Source organism: Protopterus annectens, chromosome 3.part1 (assembly GCF_019279795.1).
Source record: "Protopterus annectens isolate FY-2018-M chromosome 3.part1, PAN1.0, whole genome shotgun sequence".
NCBI lineage: Eukaryota > Metazoa > Chordata > Ceratodontiformes > Protopteridae > Protopterus > Protopterus annectens.
Window position 1 is genome coordinate 1,043,963,064 of NC_056732.1, and position 23,303 is coordinate 1,043,986,366.

At 42.0% G+C, this 23,303-nt stretch overlaps 1 protein-coding gene across 1 annotated transcript in view; it reads left to right on the forward strand.

Annotated features, from left to right (window-relative positions):
- Positions 1-23,303, forward strand: part of ERMP1 (endoplasmic reticulum metallopeptidase 1) — a 1,021,143-nt gene that overhangs the window by 835,681 nt on the left and 162,159 nt on the right. Inside the window, exon 14 of the mRNA XM_044067197.1 lies at positions 6,379-6,539. Coding sequence (XP_043923132.1) covers positions 6,379-6,539 — 161 coding nt within the window. The remainder of the gene's footprint in view (positions 1-6,378; positions 6,540-23,303) is intronic.

Here is a 23,303-nt window from a genome sequence, read left to right on the forward strand (position 1 = left end):
AAACTAAGGGTAATGCTGCTCAACGCCAGAAGTCTAAACCTCAAGATGCATGCACTCGAGGCTCTCCTCAGTATGGAGAATATCGATATCTGTGCGGTAACAGAAACCTAGTTCAAGGCTCCCGAGAGCACCCCAGCACTACCCAGGTTATACCTCATACTATGCTTTTCGGCCCCAAAACTCGGACCGAACCACAAAAGGAGGGGGAGTATCCATCTTCATCAAAGATACCCACATCTCCAGGTTAGTGGCACTGCATGAAGCATTGGAGACCATCCATGTGCAACTAACAGTGGGCAAAACTGCCTTTCAGTTTGTAGCCTGATACAGACCACCCTCCCAGACTCAGGAACCCCACTCTGCTTTCCTGAGAACACTGGAGAATATGAAGGTCTCTCCAAACACCATTGGGTGACTTCAACTACCCAAACATTGACTGGGAGCACTACTCAAGCCCCAACACCCTCGCCCAACGGTTCCTAGAATTTATAAACTCAAATGCTATGGAACAACTGGTCACCACTCCCACAAGAGGGGAAAACATATTGGACCTGATCATCACCAACATGGAGACTGTTCCATACCAGAGGTATACCCTTCATTGGTAAGATCTGACCATAAATTAATCTCACTGGACATCCATATCCTGTCCCCACCCCCAGCCAAGGAAACCACGGTGAAGAACTTCTCAAAAACAAACTTCACACTTCTCAAAACCGAGGTGGAATCCTTCAAAGCCCCCGGGCCAGTGGAAAATACGGCCCAAACCGCAGAATCCTTTACAAACGCTTTTTATGGACACTTACAGGAATGCATGGATCGTGCTATCCCAAATAAAACCAAGACTCATTGCTGCAAAGGCAGGAGACCTGTCTGGTGGACCCCAGCCATAAATAAGCTATACAACAGAAGGAGGAAGCTACTACATGATAGAGCAAAATCCCAAAAAGAGAAGGCATCTCTGATCAGTACTAGCAAGAAACTACGATCCCTCATAAAGTCATCTAAGGCCAGCTTCGAAAGAAAAATTGCATAAGATGCTAAAGATAATCACAAGGCCTTCTTTAGTTATGTCAGGAACCTGGGTGGCAACTCCCAGATATGCTCTGAGTTCAAAATGACAAAAAATACACTGAACCCACAGACATTGCCAACATCCTGGCAGACAGGTTCAGTGCAAACCCCCCCCCCCCCAAAAGAGCAAATTTCTATCCCAACAGAGTGTAGCCTCCCTGACATCACAGATGCACAGGTGAGAGATGCCCTCTCCAAAGCAAAAAACACATCATCAGTGGGACCGGACGGTGTCCCGGGTTGCGTCTTACACGAACTCCAAGAAGAACTGAACCCTCACATAAAGTCACTGTTCAATCTCAGCCTTACTACAGGATATATACCCAAGGAATGGCGTACAGCAACAGTGGTCCCACTCCACAAAGGTGGTGCTACAACGGACCCCGGAAACTATCACCCTATAAGCCCGACTAGCCTGGTCTGCAAAGCTATGGAGCGTATCATCATGAAACTCATAAACAAATACATTGGGAACCTCCAAACACTGGATCCTACCCAATTCGGCTTTAAGGGCAGATCTTGCCTCTTGAACCTGGTCGACTTCTTTGAAACAGTCACCAAGGCCATAGATGAAGGGAAGGTAGTCCACACAGCCTACTTGGACCTCGCAAAAGCCTTCGACACAATACCCCACTCGGGCATCATAAATAAGCTCACCAGCTTAAATATCAACCCCTATGTCACAAGATGGGTTGCAAACTGGCTCAAGGATAGAACCCACATGGTCAGAATTGCAGGTGCCATGTCAGACTCTAAACCAGTTACAAGTGGCATCCCACAAGGCTCAGTCCTGGGACCTCTCTTGTTCAGTATATATTTCTCTGAGGTACAGGCTAACATGGGAGGACTATGGCTGACCAAGTTCGCAGATGACTGCAAACTGGGTGCCATAATCGACTCGCCGACTGACAAGCATCCTCCAAAAGGGTCTCACAGAGACAGATAACTGGTGCCAGAGCCATGGCCTAAAGCTAAATGCCAAAAAGTGCATAGTCATCCCCTTTGGGAAAAACAAAGTGCCCACAAATTACCACATAGGTGGTAATCCATTAAGTACGGAAGAATTAATTAGGGATTTGGGGACCCAAGTAGATAGCAATCTCTCCTTTGACAATCACGTTGCCAGAGTGGTTAGAAAGACCTTCTATATAGCCCACCTTATCACGAAAGGGTTCACATCTAGATCAAGAGAGGTCATTGTGCCCCTCTACTCATCACTCATCAGGCCCATAATTGAATACAATACCCCATTTGGGATGTACCTTACCCGACACCTGCAGCAACTGGAAAGACCCCAAAAGTACCTCACCAAGAGGATCAAGGGACTCAAACAGATGCCCTATGCAGTTAGGCTAAAGAAACTCCAGCTCTACTCAGTTGCTTACCGCCTACTCAGAGGCGATCTGTGCCTGACGTATAAAGCCATGTCCAACCCAGAATTAATGGACATGCTCCACCTCAGGAAATCCAAATCCCTTAAAGCTACACGCTCCAGGGACTTAAACCTCAGCACAGAAATAAATAGGACATGCTGGAGGGACAGATTCATATCCCAGAGGCTCCCCTCACTCTGGAACAAAATCCCAATCCATGTTAGGCAGAGTCCCTCAATGACCCTCTTCAAGAGAAATCTTGACGAGTGGATGGGAGATCGTAGGTTTACCCCTGGGATCTCTTCTGTGTCCCTACTAGACAGAGGCACAGTAAACTAACCTCAAAAGGGCTATCTTCTGTGACTTACTATACAGAGGCACAGTCAACTAATCAAAAAGGGTGGCGAAAGCCAAACACACTCTGGCTAGGCTTATAAATGCCCTAGGGCAGATAGCCTAGTATCAACCTATGAATCCATTCCATCAGCATGTAGAATTATAGTATGCAAATCAATCACATCAGCTGTTGCAGATAAAAACATTGTCAAATACCTTATTTACCAGATGTAAAAAAAAATGCCAAGGTTCCTTTAAAAGTAGCAGAGAATAACATTTCCAAATAATGGCACACACACATATATAATATGTATGTGTGTGTATATATGTATATATGTATATATATATATATATATATATATATATATTTCTTTTTTATTTTATTTTACATTTGTTAACCAGGAAAGTCCATCTGGACAAGTGTCCTTTTTCATTGGAGGCCCAGGGAGTAAAACTCCAATGTCATACAGTACATAGTTCTTGGTATATAGTATAGTAGCCATGTTTTAAAAACATTGATTTGATATATAACTCTAATACATTAATAGTTTTACAGGAGTTAAACAAAAGTAATTATAGCAAGATCATTTACAACAGTAATAGTTTGACAGGAATCAAACAATAGGAATTATAGCAAGAACATTTAATACAGCATGAGGGTTTGTTCTTAATTTCAGTGCACAGAGCTTTGAAACAAACGGAGATAGAGGTATGATCAAAACATTAGAAAATGATAGAGATAAGTTTGATATAAGAATCTACAAGGAGTTAATTGAATGATTCAATGTTTAAAGATGTGGTCTAGTATAGTAGTGAAGGGAGGGTTGGAAGGGTGGTTTGGGGGGGGTGGGGTCTAACCTGGACTGTGACAGGAGCAGAGCCAGGAGTTTGCAAGGTGGGATTTTAGGAGTACAGTTTAGATGTGGAAATGGTCATTAGTGGGTTGAGAAGAGAGTTCCAAAGCTTGGAAATATAGTTGGAGAAGAGGGCTTCACCTGCTGAGCTTTTTGCTTTAGTGACTTGGAGGAGTAGTTTATTATGTGAGAGAAGGTATCTAGATGCATAGTATGGTTGAATAATGTCTTTGAGAGCTGGGATCTTTCCTTGGTGGTGGAGGATTTTATGAGCTAAGGTTAGTTAATTAAATTGAAGTAAAAGGAGTTCTAGCCAGTCAAGCTGCTTGAGTGGTAGATGGTGATGATGGGATTTATAGGAAGCATTAGTGGCAAATTTGGAGAATTTGTTATAGCAGGTTTCACGTTCGACAAGGTTGGTTTTACGGAGGTTTGTTAGAATTGGGGATGCATATATACGAGTGTTGTTAGTAGGTGTGTTCTAGCAATTGTGATTTTTGTATTGTTAGTTAGACATTATTTATTCCTATATAGGAGGCCAAGTTTCTTGTGAACTTTTTTGATGGATTGGTCTATGTGGAGGTAAAATTTCAGGTTATTATTAATAACACCTAGCAGTTTGGTATAGGGGTAGGAGTGATTATGGTTTGTTGTTAGAAAAGACATGACATTTATATAGCTGAAAGGTTCAGTCCTTGATCATGCTAAATGAACGTCTAACAGACATGTTCTCATGATTTATTAACAACAGAGTTTTTGAGAATTAATACTAATAAACTTCTTATGTTTAGAATACCAGAGACTCATAAAGACCAACTTGATACACCCTTGCGACCAATTGTTCAGCAAAAAAGTCAAGGGCCGCATCTTTAGCTTTATATGTGGAACCACTACTTGAATCCTTCTATCATACTACATGTGTCAGACTTTGCTGCCTATCAAAACCTAGTTGAAGGTTAACCTTTTGCCCAGCAAAGGTTAACCAAGAAGTTTTCACATTCTCTACTTAAGAATTGTAGCCAGGAGTCCACTATCTTCTTTGGGTGTACTTTAAAAATGTATGCTTTTTAATTTGAATCCTACTATCTTTGGTCCTCAAGTTTGTCTCTTGGATTGACATTTTGTGGTAACCTTTACTACTTAAGGAAGAGTCCCAGAACACCAGGCTTTTGTGTGTAAGGAATCCTATTCAGTGTAATACAGAGGCTGGATTTCCTTCAGAAATCTGTCTTCTGAAGCTAATTTCTGAGGTGTCTGTAGTCGAGTACATTCATATTTTCAGTCTTCTCTTGTATAAACACAACAGAGAGGCAGATGTCTGCTCCATTCTTCTTTCTTCTGTTGTACAGCAACAGGGCTAAGTCTGCCTCATGAATGGGGATAGTTTTTACAGAAAAGCTCTTGGAGAGAAAACCAGTAGTCAAACTGCTTTTAGTGTAAGATGTTGGCTAGTTTTGCATTTTTTTTTCCACCAAGACTCAACCCCTTTCTTGTGTGGTAAAGGGGCATTTATTAGCTACCTTTAGTGTCTGTTTTAGGAATGTATTGACTGCAGATGGTGAGTGCCTCAGGCCCTTCATCACCAATGCATACTTTTTTAATATTCTAGTCTGGATCTGAATTCTGAGTGTACGGTGATTTTTAACAAGGCTTTTCCTGTAGTGCATATTGTCTTAAATGTCTGCATGCATCAACATGTTTTGCTTTATTCTCAACTACTATTTTTAAATTGCTAGGACATATTTTGTGAGCACTCTTGAAGTAGAGGATAACACTGATAATGTTAGTACAAACTTTTTTCATAGTTCTTGAGGCTTTTTTTTTTTTTTTTTTTTGAGGTCCATATTTATTTCCTTCCACGATTTTACTGTTTAAGCATGACTGTATATTTTAAGCTTTATACCTGTGCAAACAAAAGTAAAGGAGTTTGCTAAGATGAATTGTGCTGTAGTACATTTTTTGTTTGGTTTATGTCAGATGGAAAATTCTTCTGGACTTGCTTATCACTTAACTTTGATGAAAGGGCATCATTGTTGTCATTTTGGGTTATGTGGATGTTTAGCTTTATCTGTTGGGTAAAAAGTAACAGAAGAGATTATCCCACCGATTAGGTGCAACTCCATTATTCCCTCTCTACAATACACAATTAAGGGCAGCACAGTGGTTCAATGCTTAAGATTTCTGCCACTCATCTCCTAAGTCTTAAACCTGATCTGCAATAACTGTATAGAGTTTGGATGCTTTCCCTGTATCTGCATCTGTTCTTTCTAGCTACTTTGGTTTCCTACCACCACTGAAAGAAATACTGGTTGATTAGCTACTCTAATGGCTAAAGTGTCTATATATGTAGTGAATTTACTGTTGCCATTATGGCCTGTTGAAATAGGTCCACGATGACATGGCTATCACATGAATACAGTAAAAATTTTGTGTATAATTCACTTTGGTACTTTCCCCACTGGACCCTCTTCAGTAATATCTCTTGAAACTAAAAAGATAAGGTGAAAATTCATAACATCTACTTTGCATTCTGTTATTGGCATGTCTTTAATAGTATAATATTAATGCTGTTTCATATTTTACTTTCAAACTCTGCACTTTTTAAACTGCTGATTATACTATTCATTTCTGATGTACTTTTTAATAACATTTAAAAAAATCTACATGGTAGAACCTATAATAGTGATGTCCTACACCTCTACTGCTCATATCAAACACATTTGTTTTTCTTTATTGTTTAGGACCTACCCACATGACATTATATATTGCTCCATGTGATGGATGTACACTTTCCAGCTGGTCAGTTGGAAATGGAAAACCCTTACCCAGCACTGATGAGCATTTTGTGTTCTACTCTCGTGGATTGCATGGGTCTCCATGGCAGTTTTGGATGGAGATACAGGTAACTGTTCAATTCCTTTGTTGACTTCATGAAGTATAAAAAATACATTCTCCTTAAGTATTTCAGAGCTCTATAAAACTTTTAAATTTTCCTGACACCTGGCTGAATTTAGGCAAGGCACCATGTGGAGCTGAAGCTAAAATCCTACTGTTTACAGCATTTCCTTTAGGTGAGGAAGGAGGTAGTGCTGTATTTTGTAGCAAATAATAAGGAAGCACTACAGCTGACCTGAAGGCCTTTAGCAGTAGGTAAGTGTTGGGATTTATGTTTCTGGCATCATCTTTGTGGCAAATTTCTCTCTCGTACACATTCTCAGGGATGTGTGAATGCCTACCACGCCATGTAATAGTGCCACAGTCTTATCAGAATATGCCTAGCTCCTGTGCCTTTCAGTTATTTTCTGCCAGTTGCACAATTCAGTCTTAATCCTAACATTCCTATGTAGAAAAGGATCTCTGTGATTAGGAAGCTGAAATTTTCTAGGTGTTCCTGTGACCACTACACTTTGAGCCAGGAACCTAAATTCACAGGCAGTGTCTCTACTGCATAATAAAGGGTTACAGTGTCAAGCATTGTCATAAGTACTGTTGCTTCAACTCAGTCATTCGCAGATGAAAGGAGAAGCCTGAAACATGCCCCTGTTTTCTAAAGATGGTGATGGCTTAAGGTGCTGTGTGAAAGGGACTGGCAGATGGTTCCCTCACACAATCCTGAGATGTGCTGACATTGCATGAGTGGGTTGGGGAATCAGAAGCCAGATTTTTGTAACATCCTCCTGTCATGTCTACCCACAGTGCAGACTCATGGTACTTGTGTTATCTCCTTAATTAAGGAAAGTGTGTGTGTGTGGGGGGCGAGCAGTCTCACTCAGGTCACTAGTCATCGACAAGAGGTCACTGAGAGGTGCACCCAAAAAACACCTTGTGGTGTAGATACTGGATGTCTGCACTGCCTTCTTGAATGGTCAAGCACATCCTTTTTATAGACTAGTCCTTATAGTCCTCTAACCTTTGCTTGGAGGTAATACTTAAGACTAGAGAGCCCCGTTCCCCCCAAAAAATGCATCTATCAGGATTCACTGACCAGGCCATAATCAAGGATCTCCTTGAGCTGATTGATATCTGGTAGTATTTGACATAGAGGGTACAGAAGTGCACCATCAAAGAACACAAATGGATATGAGAACCAGGCCCTGTGTCAGCCTGTCCTGTCCAGCAACACCTTCACATGTTGCTTTCAAAGCATCAGTGCTTGTGATCCAGCCATTGGAGCTTACCTGTTGTGAGCTTGCTGTCATGTATCCAATTAGATTTGAAAGGTGGTGGGCTAGCAATAGTCTATTGCAACTCATTAACTATTACACCTTTCCCAAAAACCATACCATCCTTTAGCAATCTGGAAACAGTCAGCAGTGCTACAAATAAATGACAATAAACAGATTTGCATGGCTTCCATATATATTCCACTGAGGCAAAATATCCCCACCCTTGATTTCCTTTCCTGGACGGCACACAATATATCCTCCAAAACTATAATACTAGGGGATGCAAACATAAATTGGCAAAACCTAAAGTTAAACTCCCCAACAAAGAGCATTAATCTCTACAAGTACACGCACATTATCACATGCCCCACCAGAGTACAAATTAAACAACCCTGAACTGGATCCTTGTATCACATCCACACAAATTCACTAACTCAAGCTCCCTTCCTGATTCCCTGAGTGATCATCTACCTGCTTTCACATATAGAACCCAAACGCAGGTACAAAACAACCAGAAACCTTACTAAATTCAACCCATCTACATTTAACACCATTCTTAAAGCCCATAACTTGAACCCTCTACATTCTTTACAACTAGATGAAGCTGTTAAGTACTTCAACAAAATCTTTCTAGATACCCTTAACTCTCTTGCCCCTACACGAACAAAAAGAATCAGAATTAGCCATGCTGCATGGTTAACTAAACCTACTACTACTTTTACCTAGGGATAGAGCCTGGAAAGTCTGGCGCAGTAACAAGACACTGACAAATGAATCTAACTTTAAACAACTCAGGAACCAAGCCAAAAAACTAGTTATCAGTGACAAGCAAAACTACTTTTCAAAATAACTGTCCACCCATAAAAACAACCCCAAGAATTTTTGGAAATCTGTATCCTCTCTCCTCAATCCTGGAACCACTCAAAATCCATCTCCATTCCTTGACATGACCCCACAACTATAGCCCACACTTTCAACTCCCACGTTATTGATACCGTCCTTAAGCTCATTCCTGAACCCACTACAAACTCAAATCCATACACCACCAGTAATACAAACATCAGGCAAGCAACCATTCCAACTTCTGCCAATCATCTTGCATCCCAGGAAACTACCACTATAGCAACACCAGAAGCCCAGAATTTCTCCCTAAAACCTGCTCCCACCTCTCTAATTCTAAAACTTTTAAAAAACTGAAACCCTGTTCCCTGTCTGCTGACAACCTCCTCCTAGAATACTAGAAAATCGCTGCTGAGACAATAGCATACCCCATCAGTATTCTAATAAACTGATCCATCTCTGAAGGAAAAATCCCACATTCCATTATAATTCCACTCCATAAAGGCATTAATACAAATGACCTTACTAAAGATGGACTCTATTCTTTGTCCTATCTCCATAATATTAGAAAAGTGTATACATAGTCAACTACTCAACCACCTCATAGACAGCCTCCTTGCCCCAACGCAACATGTTTTCACCCATTCCATAGTGCCACCACTGCCCTCCTCTCCTTCACAGACACCATGATCAAGGCTTTAGATGCAGGTCTAATAACTTAAGTAGTCCTGTTGGACTAAGGCGTTTGACACAGTGTGAGATACCGAACTACTTCAACAGCTGTCAGAAATAGGCTACTCTCTACATACTCTGCACTGGTTTGCTAACTACTTACACAACAGACTACAATCAGTGAAATGGCAGAGCAAACAATCTACCTACCTGCTAAATAAAATAGGAGTACCCTAAGGGTCCATCCTCAGACCCCTGCTCTTTAATATTTTCACAAACAATGTACATTTAGTGTCCCCTCAAACTACAGTTGTCCAGTATGCGGGCGACTCCACAATCATATCCTCCTCCAGCAACTTTCAAGACCTCCTAAAAATAACCCAAAAAGCATTTAAATCCATAGAAACCTGGCTTAATGACTCTCAATTACTTCTAAATGCCAGAACAACTAAACTACTTATTTTTTCCACCAAACCAATCCCTCAAGACTTTAAATTTTGCTCCTAAGATAAAATGGAAATAAAAATTTACCCAAACAACAGAGACCCCTGAGACAGAAATGCACTCGACCACCACAATACATCAACCCAGAACACATAGCTCACCACCAGTGTGCCCCTCAACCCAAGCCCTTAAGACAAAATTGCCCAATGTACTAATCATAGGAGACTCAATTGTGAGGAACACTGATGTCCCACTCACTAGGTTGAACAAGGAGAAGGTGACAGTCAGTTGTCTATCAGGTGCCAGAATCTGCCACATAACGCATGCACTCAGGTCACTCCACAACAAGTACAAATATGACTCAGTCATTGTCCATGTGGGTGTGAATGACCCGAGACGTACTTCCCTGGACTACATGAAAAGAGATGTTATGGAACTCTCGGATTATGTGGCTCAGGCAGGTTTGACCCTAGCCCTGAGCAGTATTCTACCATCACCCAGAATGATAGCTCAGTATGAGCAGAAAATTATTGACTTCAAGAGTTGGCTAAGTTTCTAGTGTCATTCTAAGGGGATCCAGTATCTGTCTGGCTGGGACGACATGATCGACAGACCTCTATGCTTTGCCAGAGATGGCTTGCTTCTGTCACCCCTGGGATTCTGGGTACTGGCTAAAGTTCTTGCCACCCCTATAGTGCCTCTTTTAGGCAGTGTTCCAAAGACCAAAATTCCACCATAATAGCTAAAAGCAAATGCAGTATCAGGGTCATGCTGTTCAATCCTAGAAGTCTAAATCTCAACATGGACTTGCTCGAAGCTTTCCTCAAAATGGAGAATGTCAACATCTGTGCTGTAATGGAGATCTGGTTTAAAGAGGCAGAAATCACCCTTGCGCTCCCAGGCTACAACTCATTCCATACCTTTCGGCCACAGAATACGGTCGGAAGCTCCAAAGGCGATGGTGTCTCCATATTCTTAAAGGATATGCACACCTCTATACTGGTAGCCCAGCATAATGCATCAAGATACTTTAGGTACAACTAACCAGAAAGGCACCATCATTTGGCTTTGCTTTTCTGCCTTGCTTCATAAGAATCCCCAGTAGTGTGCTCGCATTCCCCTCAGCAAAAGTTACATTTTGTGTCTTGGCCAACCTCCAATCAACCCAAGGCTGTCTTGTTACCCTGCACTGTGAGACCCTGTGTCGGTGGAACACTAAAATGCTTTCAGCCACACTAGTGTATGTTAGAGTTGTATTTAATCTGTCCTCCAAACTGAAGACGGTTTCCTCTTTCACTGTACGCGTGCACACTACTGGTCCCCCCCCCCCATTTCTGTGCCCCTATCTCCTAGGTCAATTACTTAAAACTACTTTCTCTTGGAAAAAGTTTACCTATGTACCTGCAGCCCATACTACTTTTGTTTTTCCCTGCAGGTGGTCCTTTTCACCACTCTGTACTAAATTAGTAGTATAACATTTGTAGTTATTAGGTAAATACTGCACCACACTGACCTGCAATTAACTTAGCTTGGTTTTCCAGTTTTCTTTTTAGCAGCTGGCGTAGTCCAGTTTTTCTGGCTCTCAACCTTGCATTACTTTGTCTATCCCTTCCCCCACCTTGAACTTGCACACCTCCCCACCCACTCCTGCTTAATTACAGAGGTATCAAAAAGCCTGATGTATTAAGGCACCATCTTTTAACTTGGCTTTTCTGCCTTGATTCATAGGAATCCCCAGTAGTGTGCTCACATGCAAGTACTACCTGGTATTGTTTTTGTTTGTGACTCACTGCTATTCTTGAAGTTTCACACATGGTATGTATTTTTTGTCATTCATATTTCTGGCTGGTAACAGCTCTATCTGGTCACTTGTTTTCTAGAGTTGCATTTCAAGAGTGTTTTTGTTATTTTTTTCCTTTACTCTATTTGCCCTGCATATGAATGTTTTTGTTGTGCCAGTATAGAATTGTATTTATAGCATATTGTGACTTTAAATAACAGGTAAAAACTGCTTTATTCAATAATGTGAATACTTTCACCTGCTATGTGTACTTTTAGATCGGTAACCTGTTTGGCAATTATAGTAGAAGTTATTGTAACCTCCGAGGGATACAACTGACTCTGTGTATCTGCATAACATCACTGTTATTTCTGACTGTTAGCTGGAGAATGTAGCATCTTAGTAGTTACTTGTTTATGTAGAACACCACTGATTACTGACTTTTAGTGCAGCATGTTAAATTGTGTGTAGCATCTTAGAAGTTACTTGTGTTTCTGTAGCATAGCACTGTTCCTGACTTTTAGTGAGAATGCTAAATAGTGTGTAGCAGCTTAGTAGTTACTATTTTTGTCTAACCTTTGTAACAATGCACAATAGTGTTGTGTATGTTGTAATAGCTTGGTATCAACTGCAGTTACCTTTTTGTTTTTTTCTCTGCTATCCTTGCATTTTGTGTTCATAGAATTGTGCTGTTTCTTACAAGGTATGCTGCTCCACCCCTGCATTCTCTATCTCAGTTACTTGGTAATCAGTGTTTTAAAACTTCAGACATAATATTTACCTCCTTTTCCTTTTTACTTCCAGTCCCCTCAGCAAAAGTTACATCCTGTTTCTTGGCCAACCTCCAATGAACCCAAGGCTGTCTCGTTGCCCTGTACTGCGAGACCCTGCGTCAGTGGAACACTAAAGTACTTTCAGCTACGCTAGTGTAGGTTAGAGTTGTATTTAATCTGTCCTCCAAACTGAAGATGGTTTCCCCTTTCACTGTACACGTGTACACTACTGGTCCCCCCCCCCATTTCTCTCTCCGTATCTCCTAGGTCAGTTACTTAAAACTACTTTCTTTACACTTGGAAAAAGTTTACCTATGTACCTGCAGCCCATACGTCTTTGTTTTTCCCTGCAGAAGTGGTGGTCCTTTTCACCTCTCTGTGCTAGATTAGTAGTATAACATGTGTAGTTATTAGGTAAATACTGCACCACACTGACCTGCAATTAACTTAGCTTGGTTTTCCCATTTTCTTTTTAGCAGCTGGCTTAGTCCAGTTTTTCTGACTTTCAACCTTGCATTACTTTGTGTATCCCTTTCTCCACCTTGAACCTGCACACCTCCCCACCCACTCCTGCTTAATTACAGAGGTATCAAAAGCCTGATGTAGAAAGGCATCATCTTTTGACTTAGCCTTTCTGCCTTGCTTTATAGGAATCCCCAGTAGTGTGCTTGCATGGAAGTTGCCCACTGCCCCCTAGGTGGTTCCATACTATTAGTGCATCCAAGTGCCCCACCTGCCCACTAGGTGGCTCTATACTATTAGCTTTAGGGTCCCTAAATCCCTTTACCTCTTCTTCATCGAATCCCCCTAACACAGTTCTTATTCATCTCTTTGTTATTGTTCTCTCTCACACTGTAGTTCCAGTATAACCGTAGAAATATTTCCTTATATCACTCTGCTATAATCCCACTTATTTTCTTTAAGCCTCTTACCTTCTTATATATCTCAACACACTTACCTTCAGACTTCAGCACTCCACTGATTGTTCTCTTCGATCTTCTTCTTTTGTCCCTACCCGCTCCATTCGCCCTGTGGGCTCACTCCACTCCCCTACCCTGCCCCCAATTCCCACACACCCCAGGTGTCCTACACTTATCACTTTGCCACTCCCCCCTCATCTGACACTGCTCCCACTCATCAGAATCAATCAGCATTAACTAATCACTCACAGGACCCAGCCCTATTACTCCAACTCTCCAGTCACTCACTATATGCTAATTATAAACACCCCAACTCTATTTTAAACAAGCATTACTCAAATACCCCTACAATGCCTCCACTTACTTTTAATAAATCTTCATACTCAAAGCCTGTTTACTGCCTAATACCCCCACTTATAATTCTCTATCTTCTCACAGCCTATGAATACCAACCCCTCCCTGGCACCCACTACCCTAGAACCCAAGCCAATACTACTAATCAGCCACATAATTCTAACCAACCACTACCCCAACTCTCATCATACTCTTCTAATGCAAAAACTCAACGTCCCATGTGTGCTTCATATATTAATCCTAGAACTAAATACTACCACAAACTCTTATTAAAACTCCAGAAACTTGCTATTAGATTACTACCTAACCTCATAGTGGATGGTGACATCCCCCTAACCCAGGTCCAACCCACCTGTTACTATCAGCCCCACAAATAACACCCATACTAGCCTACGAAACTCAAACAATGCCCCCAACTCACTCCAAGTGTGTCACCAAAACATTAGAAGTATAAACAAGAAAATTCACTACTTACATGCCCTCCTAGTGTCTACTCCCCTGATATACTATGCCTTACCGAGAACTGTCTCAAGCCTACTACCATTGATATTGAGATTATACCCCCAGGGTACAATATATTAAGGCGGGGGGGGGGGGTAGCCATCTTGTATAAATCCACTCAAAGTATCCAAAACTAGTACCCCAAATGCCTTGTTTGCTAACAATGCAGAAATACTCATCACAAAGGTCCAACTCAACAAACGCAAATCTATAAACTTGCATGTATCTATATTCCACCTGGTGACAACACAAATACCTTGGAGGGTATCCTCCAATGGCTCTCCACTAACTGCCCCCAGGAAACTATTATTCACGGGGATGTTAATATCGACTGGAATACTTGTTCTTCAGACTTCCCCTCCACCCATATAAATTTGCATGGCTTCTCCCAAATGATATCTTCCCCAACCAGAATCAATAAGCCTAACAAAAAAGAAAGTATCCTAGACTGGATATTAATAAACAAACTACCCCAGATATATAAAACAGGCACCCTACCTGAGGACTTTAGTGATCACTTCCTGACCTATATAATCAGGAAAAAAAATGACATCCCTCAACAATCTTCCTTTAAAACCATTAGAAGTTGTAAGAACTTTATTCAAACTAAATTTCAGAATGAACTTAACACATGTGACTGGTCCAACCTATGGCTACTTCCACTAGATGAAGCGGTCTCATACTTTAACTCTACATTTCTTGCTATCCTGGATAACCATGCTCCCCCATGCACTATCAGAACCAATAACAAAGTAACACCATGGCTGTCCAATGATACAAGACAAAAAATTATTAGCAGAAACAAAGCGTGGACCTCCTGGAGAACCACTACGTCCCCAAAACACCACCTTATAAACAGCTGAGAAATGATGTAAAGAAGTCTATTATGCTAGATAAAAATAATTACTACTGTAATCTGCAACAAAAGCACCAAAATCAACCACAAAAATTCTGGTCAGGCATAAACAAACTTCTCCACCAAGGCCAATCAACTACTCCTACCCCCTTAACTACCCTCCAACAACCTCCTAAAATTGTTGCTAACACCTTTAACAGTTTCTTTACAGAAACTGTGCAATCCCTAGCCAGTAAGTTATCTTCCTATACCCCAAGTACCACCAACCCCACACCTGATAATAAGATCCCCTTTAAGCTTGATCCAGGACCAACATCTTTTATTAAGTCCCTACTAAAAAAACTGAAACCCACCACCCTTTTCAGCAGACCTACTACCTGCAGAATATCTCCAAAAAGGTGCTAATGAAATAGCCTACCCCATATCAATTTTAATCAATAGAACTATCCACAAAGCCTATATCCCCCACATCTGGAAAATCTCCCACGTTGTTCCTCTTCATAAAGGGGGAGATTCCACTGAAATTTCAAATTATAGGCCTATAGCCATTCTGTCTCCCTTGGCTAAAATGATGGAAAGATTTATCCACAAGCAATTTTTTGCCTATCTGAATCAAAACACTCTCCAAGCCCCCTCCCAGCACGGATTTAGACCTTGCCATAGTACAGCCTCAGCCCTTCTCTCCTTCTCCCATACAATAAATCAAAACCGTAATGACAACAAGCTCTCCTCAGCCCTCTTCCTTGACCTATCCAAGGCATTTGATATGGTAAATCACCAGCTACTCTTAAACACATTAAAATCACTCTCCATAGATAACCTAGCAATTACCTGGTTTCATTCTTACCTAAGTGACAGACAACAAGCTGTACTATGGAAGAATAACCTATCTTCCCTTTTATCACTCACCCTTGGAGTCCCACAGGGATCTATATTAGGTCTCCTCCTATTCTCCATATTCATTAATGACCTGTACAAAGTCATCCCTGATGCAACTTGTATTCAGTACGCAGATGACTCAACCCTAATCTGCTCTGCCACCTCCCCCACAGATTTACAATCCTTGTCCCAAATCACTTTCAACAAAGTAGAGAACTGGCTCACTGGTCGCCAACTACTATTAAACCCAAATAAAACCAAACTATTACTCTTCTCCCCCAGTTGCAAGGTCTCCTCACCACCTCTCACCATAATATCTAACAATGGTACCATAACTTCCCCAGAACCTAGTACTAAACTACTGGGAGTGATCGTCAACAACAACCTCAAGTTTGATGCTCACATAGACAAAACTATTAAAACAGTTAATAAAAAATTAGGCTCTTTATACAGGATTAAACCATTCCTAACCCCATCTGCTAGAACTGTTACTGCCCGTACACATCTGCTATTGACCCTTCTTTATGCCTCACCCATCTTCGTAAACCTAAGCAAATCAAACCTCAATAAATTAACTAGGTGCTACAATAGCATTGCCAGATTTGCCACAGGATCAGCTTATAGAACTCATCACTGCCTTAACCTTCAGTCGTTAGACTGGCTTGAACTACCCTATCAACTGCAATATAACCAACTAATAGTTGTTCACAAAATCCTCTACCAACCAGACAGTACACCCATACTGAAAAATATTATTACCCCTACAGTAACCTAAAATCCCTTCGCTCTTCCAAAGAATTGCTAGTGCAAACTGTTAAAACCAACAATTCAGCTGGTGAATCACTATTCTCCAACTCTGCAGGTAAAAACTGGAACCTGCTTCCTGCTGAACTCACCACTGACCCCTCCTTATCCCAATTCAAAAAATCCATTAGGAAATGCATAAAAATGCAGTGGCTTTGTCCCTGTACAAACCCTGACTAACCCTCACTCAAACATAATTCATAAATGATAACCTCATTACAGGAATAAATCTCTGACTCTCTAACTGTTTAAAATTCTGTGCATCACCCACCTACTGGAAAGATTTAAAGTTAACACTCCACCATGTATGATAACCACCTTTAATATATGTGTTTTCCTTTTTCAGATAAAATCTTTAACTATTTCTTTCTCAGCTGCTTGCTTCCAACCTTTGCTGTGTGTATATGAGAAAAACATGTACCTGTGTGTACATATCGTTAAACAAATCTCAGTTTTGTGATGACTCACTGTAATAATGTCACCGTATTTGCACTTGTTTTTGTACATTTGGAGCTTTTCTCCCTGGGCCTCCGCTGAAAATGGACCTGTATCCAGTCGGACTTTCCCAGTTAACAAATGTAAAATAAATAAAAAATAAATAATACTGGGTAAAGACCACAATACAAGTCATAGCCTGCTACAGAACCCCAAACATGTCCCTAGACTCTCACTCCAAGTTCCTAAGCACCCTGGAATTCTTTCAAGGTTCATAGGTAGGTACTAGGCTATTGGCCCTAGGGCATGATTAAGCCTAGCCAACATGTTACGGCTTTCTCCTCCCACGTGGTTTAGCTACCTGTGTCTCTGTCAAGCAGGGCCACAGAAGTGATTCCCTGGGTGAATTTCCTGTTTCCCATCCACTCATCAAGATTCTTCTTGAAGAGCGTTAATGAGGAGCTCTGCCTCACCTGTATGGGGACCTTATTCCAGAGCAAGGGGAGTCTGTGGGACATGAATCTGTCCCTCCTGCACATCCAGTTTATCGTTGAGGTCCGGTTTAGGTCCCTTGAGCATGTAGCTCTGGTGGATTGGGTTTTCCTTAGGTGGAGCATTTCCAGCAATTCTGGGTTTGACATAGCCTTGTATGTCAGGCAGAGATCACCTCTGAGTAGCCAGTATGTGACCGAGTACAGTTTGAGTTTTTTTAGCCTCATGGCATAGGGGATCTGTTTAAAGCCCGTTATCCTCTTTGTGAGGTATTTTTGAGGCCTCTCCAGTTGTTGCAGGTGTCTTGTAAGGTACATCCCAAACAAGGCATTATATTCAATAATGGGTCTAATGAGTGATGAGTAGAGGGGGTCAATAACTTCCTTTTTCCTAGATGCAAACCCCTTTGTGATAAGGTGGGCCATGTAGAAGGATTTTCTAACCACTTTAGCGATATGGTTGTCAAAGGAGAGGTTGCTATCCACCTGAGTCCCTAGGTCTCTTATCACACTCTGTATTAAGTGGGCTGCCACCTAAGTTGTAATTCATGGGTACTTGTTTTTTCCCAAAAGGGATGGCAATGCACTTTTTGGCATTTAGCTTGAGGCCATGATATTGGCACCACGTATCTGTATCAGTGAGACCCTTTTGGAGGGTGTCTATGTCAGTAGAACTCTCAATTATGGCACCCAGTTTGTAGTTGTCTTCGAACTTTGTTAGCCATAGTCCGTCCATGTTTGCTTGTACTTCAGAGAAGTAGATACCAAACAGGAGGGGTCCCAAGACTGAGCACTGTGGTATTCCACTTGTCACAGGTTTGGAGATGGATCTAGCGTTTCCTATTCTCACTGAATGTGTTCTATCCTTGAGCCAGTTAGCAACCCGTCTTGTAACATAGGGGTTTATATTTAGGTTGGTGAGTTTGTCTATAATTCCCGAATGGGGGATGGTATCGAAGGCCTTCACAAGGTCAAGGTATGCTGTGTAGACCACCTTTCCCTCATCTATTGCTTTAGTAACCACCTCGAAGAAGTCAACCAGGTTTAGGAGACATGACCTTCCCTTTACGAGCCCAAACTGGGTAGGGTCCAGGGTTTGTAGGTTCCCAATGTCATTGTTTGAGTTCCATGATGCACTCCATGGCCTTGCAGATGAGGCTTGTCAGGCTGATGGGGTGGTAGTTCCCGGGGTCAGTGGTGGCACCTTGTGGAGTGGGATAACTGCTGCTGTACGCCACTCAGTGGGCACATAGCCTGTGGTGAAGCTGTGGTTGAACATGGTATTAAGGTGAGGGATTAATTTGTTTTGGAGTTCATATAACATGCAGCGTGGGATGCTTTCTGGACCCATGGATGCTGTGTTTTTTGCTTTGGAGAGTGCTGTTTTCTCCTGGGTGTCTGATTTTAGGGGCAGCACAGTCTTCTGGTATGGATATTGGCCCTTTAGGGGAAGAGGATGGGGTAAAATTTGCACTGAACCTATCTGCCAATATGTTAGCGATATCAGTTGGTTCCGTGAATTTAGAACCATTATGCTGTAGCTCAGAGCAGATCGGTGAGTTGCTATTTAGGTGCTTGACATAGCTAAAAAATGCTTTGTGGTTGTCTTTGGTGTCTGTTGTGATTTTTCTTTCAAAGCTTGCCTTAGAGGAATTTATAAGGGTTCTTAGCTTTTTTGCTGAGGTTGGTCAGGGAGCACCTCCTTTCCTGGGTTTTTACTCTTTTTTTGTAATAATTTCTTCCTTCTATTATAGAGCTTATTTATGGCCGGGATCCACCAGACTGGTTTCCTCTTTTTGGAGGAGTGGGTCTTAGTCTTGTTTGGGATAGCACGGTCCATGCACTCATGTAAGTGCTTGTAGAGTGCTTTTGTGTAGGATACAGCAGATTCAATCATATTGACATTCTGCGTAGGAATAATGAAGTTTGCCACCTCTGTCTTGAGTAGCATAAAGTTCGCTTTGGAGAAGTTTTTCACCATTGTTTCCTGGGGGGGGTAAGTGGATATCTAAGGTGATGAGTTTATGGTCTGATCTGACCAATGAGGAATTTACCTCAGGTGTGGAGCACTTGCCCCTCATGTTGGTGATGACCAAGTCCAGTATATTGTTTCCCCTTGTGGAGGTGTTTATAAGCTGGTCCAGGGCATTTGAGTTAATATATTCCAGGAAGCGCTGAGCAAAGGTATTAGTGCTTCCATAGTTTTCCAAGTTGATGTTTGGGTAATTGAAATCACCTAGTATTAGGGTGTTTGTTTGGACCCTCATATTTTCCAGTACCTCGAGGAATGAGAAGTGGGTGTCTTGGGGGTAGGGATGGTGATCTGTAGCAAGCTTCAATCTAGATTGCAGTTTTGTCCATTGTCAGTTGCACTTGGATGATCTCCGAGGCACCATACTTTGCAACCAATCTGGAGGTGTGGTTATCCTTGATGAATATGGATACGCCTCCTCCCTTTTTATTTCAGTCTGGGTTTTGTGGCCGAAATGTATGGTATGAATTGTAGCCTGGAATCACTGGGGTGCTCTCTTGAGCCTTGAACCAGGTCTCCGCTACTGCACAGATATCAGTGTTCTCCATTTTGAGGAGTGCCTCGAAAGAGTGCATTTTGAGGTTTAAACTCCTAGCGTTGAGCAGCATGACCCTCAGTTTTTTTGTCACTAGTACTTGTTACGGTGGTGGGTTTGTCTTTTGAGCCTTGCCTAAAAAAGGCATAATGGGGGTGGCAAGAGCCTTTGCCAGTATCCTGAATTCCAGTGGTGACAGGTGCAAGCCATCTCTGGTGAAGCATCAAGACTTGTTGAGCATGTCATCCCAGGCAGACAGATACTGGATCCCCTTTGAATGACACCAGAAACTTAGCCAGTTGTTGAAATTTATCATTTTATCCTTGTACTGAGGTATAATTCTTGGTGAGGGTAAGATGCTGCTCAAGGCTAGGGTCATACCTGCCTTGGTTACATAATCAGAGAGCTCTTCTATGTCCCTTTTCATGTAATCCAGGGAGGTATGTCTCAGGTCATTCACACCAACATGGACAATGACAGAGTCATATTTGTACTTGTTGTGGAGTGACCTGAGTGTCTGGGTAATGTGGTGGATTCTGGCCCCCGACAAGCAACTGACAGTGACCTTCTCTTTGTCCAGCCTGGTGAGTGGGACATCAGTATGCCTGACTATGGAATCACCATTGCAAGTGTTTTAGGTATGGGTTTTGCCTTAAGGGCTGTGGTTGTTCGGCACACTGGTTTTGGAGGTTATGTGTTGAGTGCAGTGTGTTTGGGGGTGTAGGTTGCTTGCGTGTCTGCTTTGGAGGTTTCCACAGATTTTTATTTAGAGCCTCCGAATATGTCTGTGTGTATCTATGTGTGGGATTTGCAGTTGCTTGTTTGGTGGGTCTGTGTGTAGTAAGTGGGGTGTTGCAGGTTGGTACCTTCTCCTCATGACTGTCAATTTCAGTTGTGGCTGGAGAGAGCTTTGCCTCAAGTTTGGCTGTGTAAGTGCATCTCTCTCGCAGATGTTGGTGTCATGTGGTAGGAGGAGAGGGCTGTCTGTGTACATGAGGCAGTTGTGACATTGTCTCAGGATGCCCAGATTCATCAGGTGAACAGGAGAATATAATGGGAGCTGGCTCTTAGACATGCCTAAATGGGTTGAGGAACTTATTATTGTTTACCTGGTGGGGGAAGAGTAATTGGATTGTTCCCTACAAACAACTGTTGGGGATCGAGCACTCTAGTTTGTTAGTGCTTCTGTCACTTTTTTGTAGCAAGTGCTAGTCAGAAAGCGCTGATTTGAGTGCTGATTTGAGTGCTTGAGTGCAGGGCTTTACTATCCGTACAGATCAAGTGCAGGGTAAACTACAGCTAAATTGAGTGCTTAGAACGAGAGAAGGCTAGTTTCAAGGGAAAAATTGAAGTGCAGACTTTATGACTTTGGGAATGCTTTAACCCTAGCTAACCAGCACTGCCCGGCGCGCAAAACCGTGCAATTACGTTTTTTATAACAGGAAAGTCAAAAGAGATAGAATTAGCCAAAACTGGCCAATAAAGCTACAATTTCTGAGTAGAAACCACTCCTCCAGAGACAGATAGGCATCCCAAGGTTCACCACTCTGATGAACAAAGAAACTTCCTTCCACCTTAGTAAAGTATGGGTAACACAGAAACTGAAACACTACCCAGAAGTCAGCAAAATCTGAAATCCACATACAACTAGGTATAGAAAGGTAGGAAACTACAGTAGAGAAAGTATTTTGGGTTTTTTTTTGTTTTTAAGCAGAAATAGAGCAAATACAGTTAAAACAGCACTTTTTAAACAGAAACGGCTATCGCACTTGAGTGTGTAGCCAAATACGGTAAAACAGCTAAATATACACTTGCAAATGATTTTAAAAAGTGCAGTCACAAAAAGGTGCAGTAAACAGATTTAAATGCTTTAAAAGTTTCAGAAACTCTAAAAACAGAGCGTTTAGGCAGAAAAAAGATTAAAAATCAAACCAGAAGTCGCAAATCAGTGCAAAGTCTCTCCTTTTTCTCTCTGCTGCTGTAGGGCTCTGCAGGACACCAGGTGGGATCTTGCTGATGAGTCCAACCCAATACTCTCATACTGGGTGACTTCAACTACCCTTCCATCAACTGGGAAAACTATTCAAGTAACAATGTACCATCAACTGGGAAAACTATTCAAGTACCAATGTACAGGCCCAATGCTTTCTGGAATTTATCAGTTCCAATGCCCTAGACCAGCTCATTCTAACCCCCATTAGCGGAAGCAACATCCTTGAACTGGTTATCACCTACATGGGAGACCATTGCTCCACACCTATAGTCAGTTCCTCCCTGGTTAAATCTGACCACAAACTGATCACCATGGAAATCTCCATCTCACCTACACCCCTCACTAAAGTGACCACCCTGAAAAACATTTCTAAAGCCAACTTTGGGCTCCTAAAAACAGAGGTGCCTAACTTCTCGGCACCCATGCCAATGGAAAATAGCTGCATGACTGCCGAATCATACACCAGTGCACTGTATGAGCATGTACACAAATGCATGCACCTTGCCGTACCAAATAGAACTAAGATGCTCTCCTCCAAAAAAAAAAGGAAGCCAATCTGGTGGTCCCCAGCCATCACTAAACCCTACAACAGAAGAAAGAAACTGTTGCAGAAAAAAATGAAGTCACAAGATTGGAAAACCTTCCTTATCAGTCTCAACAAAAAGCCTTCTATAGTTATATCAAAAACCTCAAAGGCAGTACCCAGATTTTTTCTGAGTTATTGCACAATGGCACCTCCTGTATTGAGCCAACAGATATAGCCAACATACTGGCCGACAGATTCAATGCCAACTTTACCCCCCCCCCCCAAGGGCCCTATCACAATACCAGAAGAAAGCCTGGTACCGACTATTTTTGTGGCACAGGTAAAAGCTGCATTGTCCAAAGCCAAGAATATAATGTCCATGGGACCTGATAATATCCCTTGCTGCATCCTACATGAGCTACAAACGAACTGACAGCACATCTGTGTGCCCTGTTCAGTCATAGCCTTACCTCTGGCTGTCCCTAATGAATGGCACACTGCTACAGTCATCCCGCTCCATAAAGGGGGAGCAACTACAGACCCTGGGAACTATCGCCCCATTAGCCTGAAGAGTCTGGTATGCAAAGCTGTGAAGCACATCATCATGAACCTGCTTAACAAAGATATAGGCAGTCTCCAAACTCTTGACCCTACACAGTTTGGCT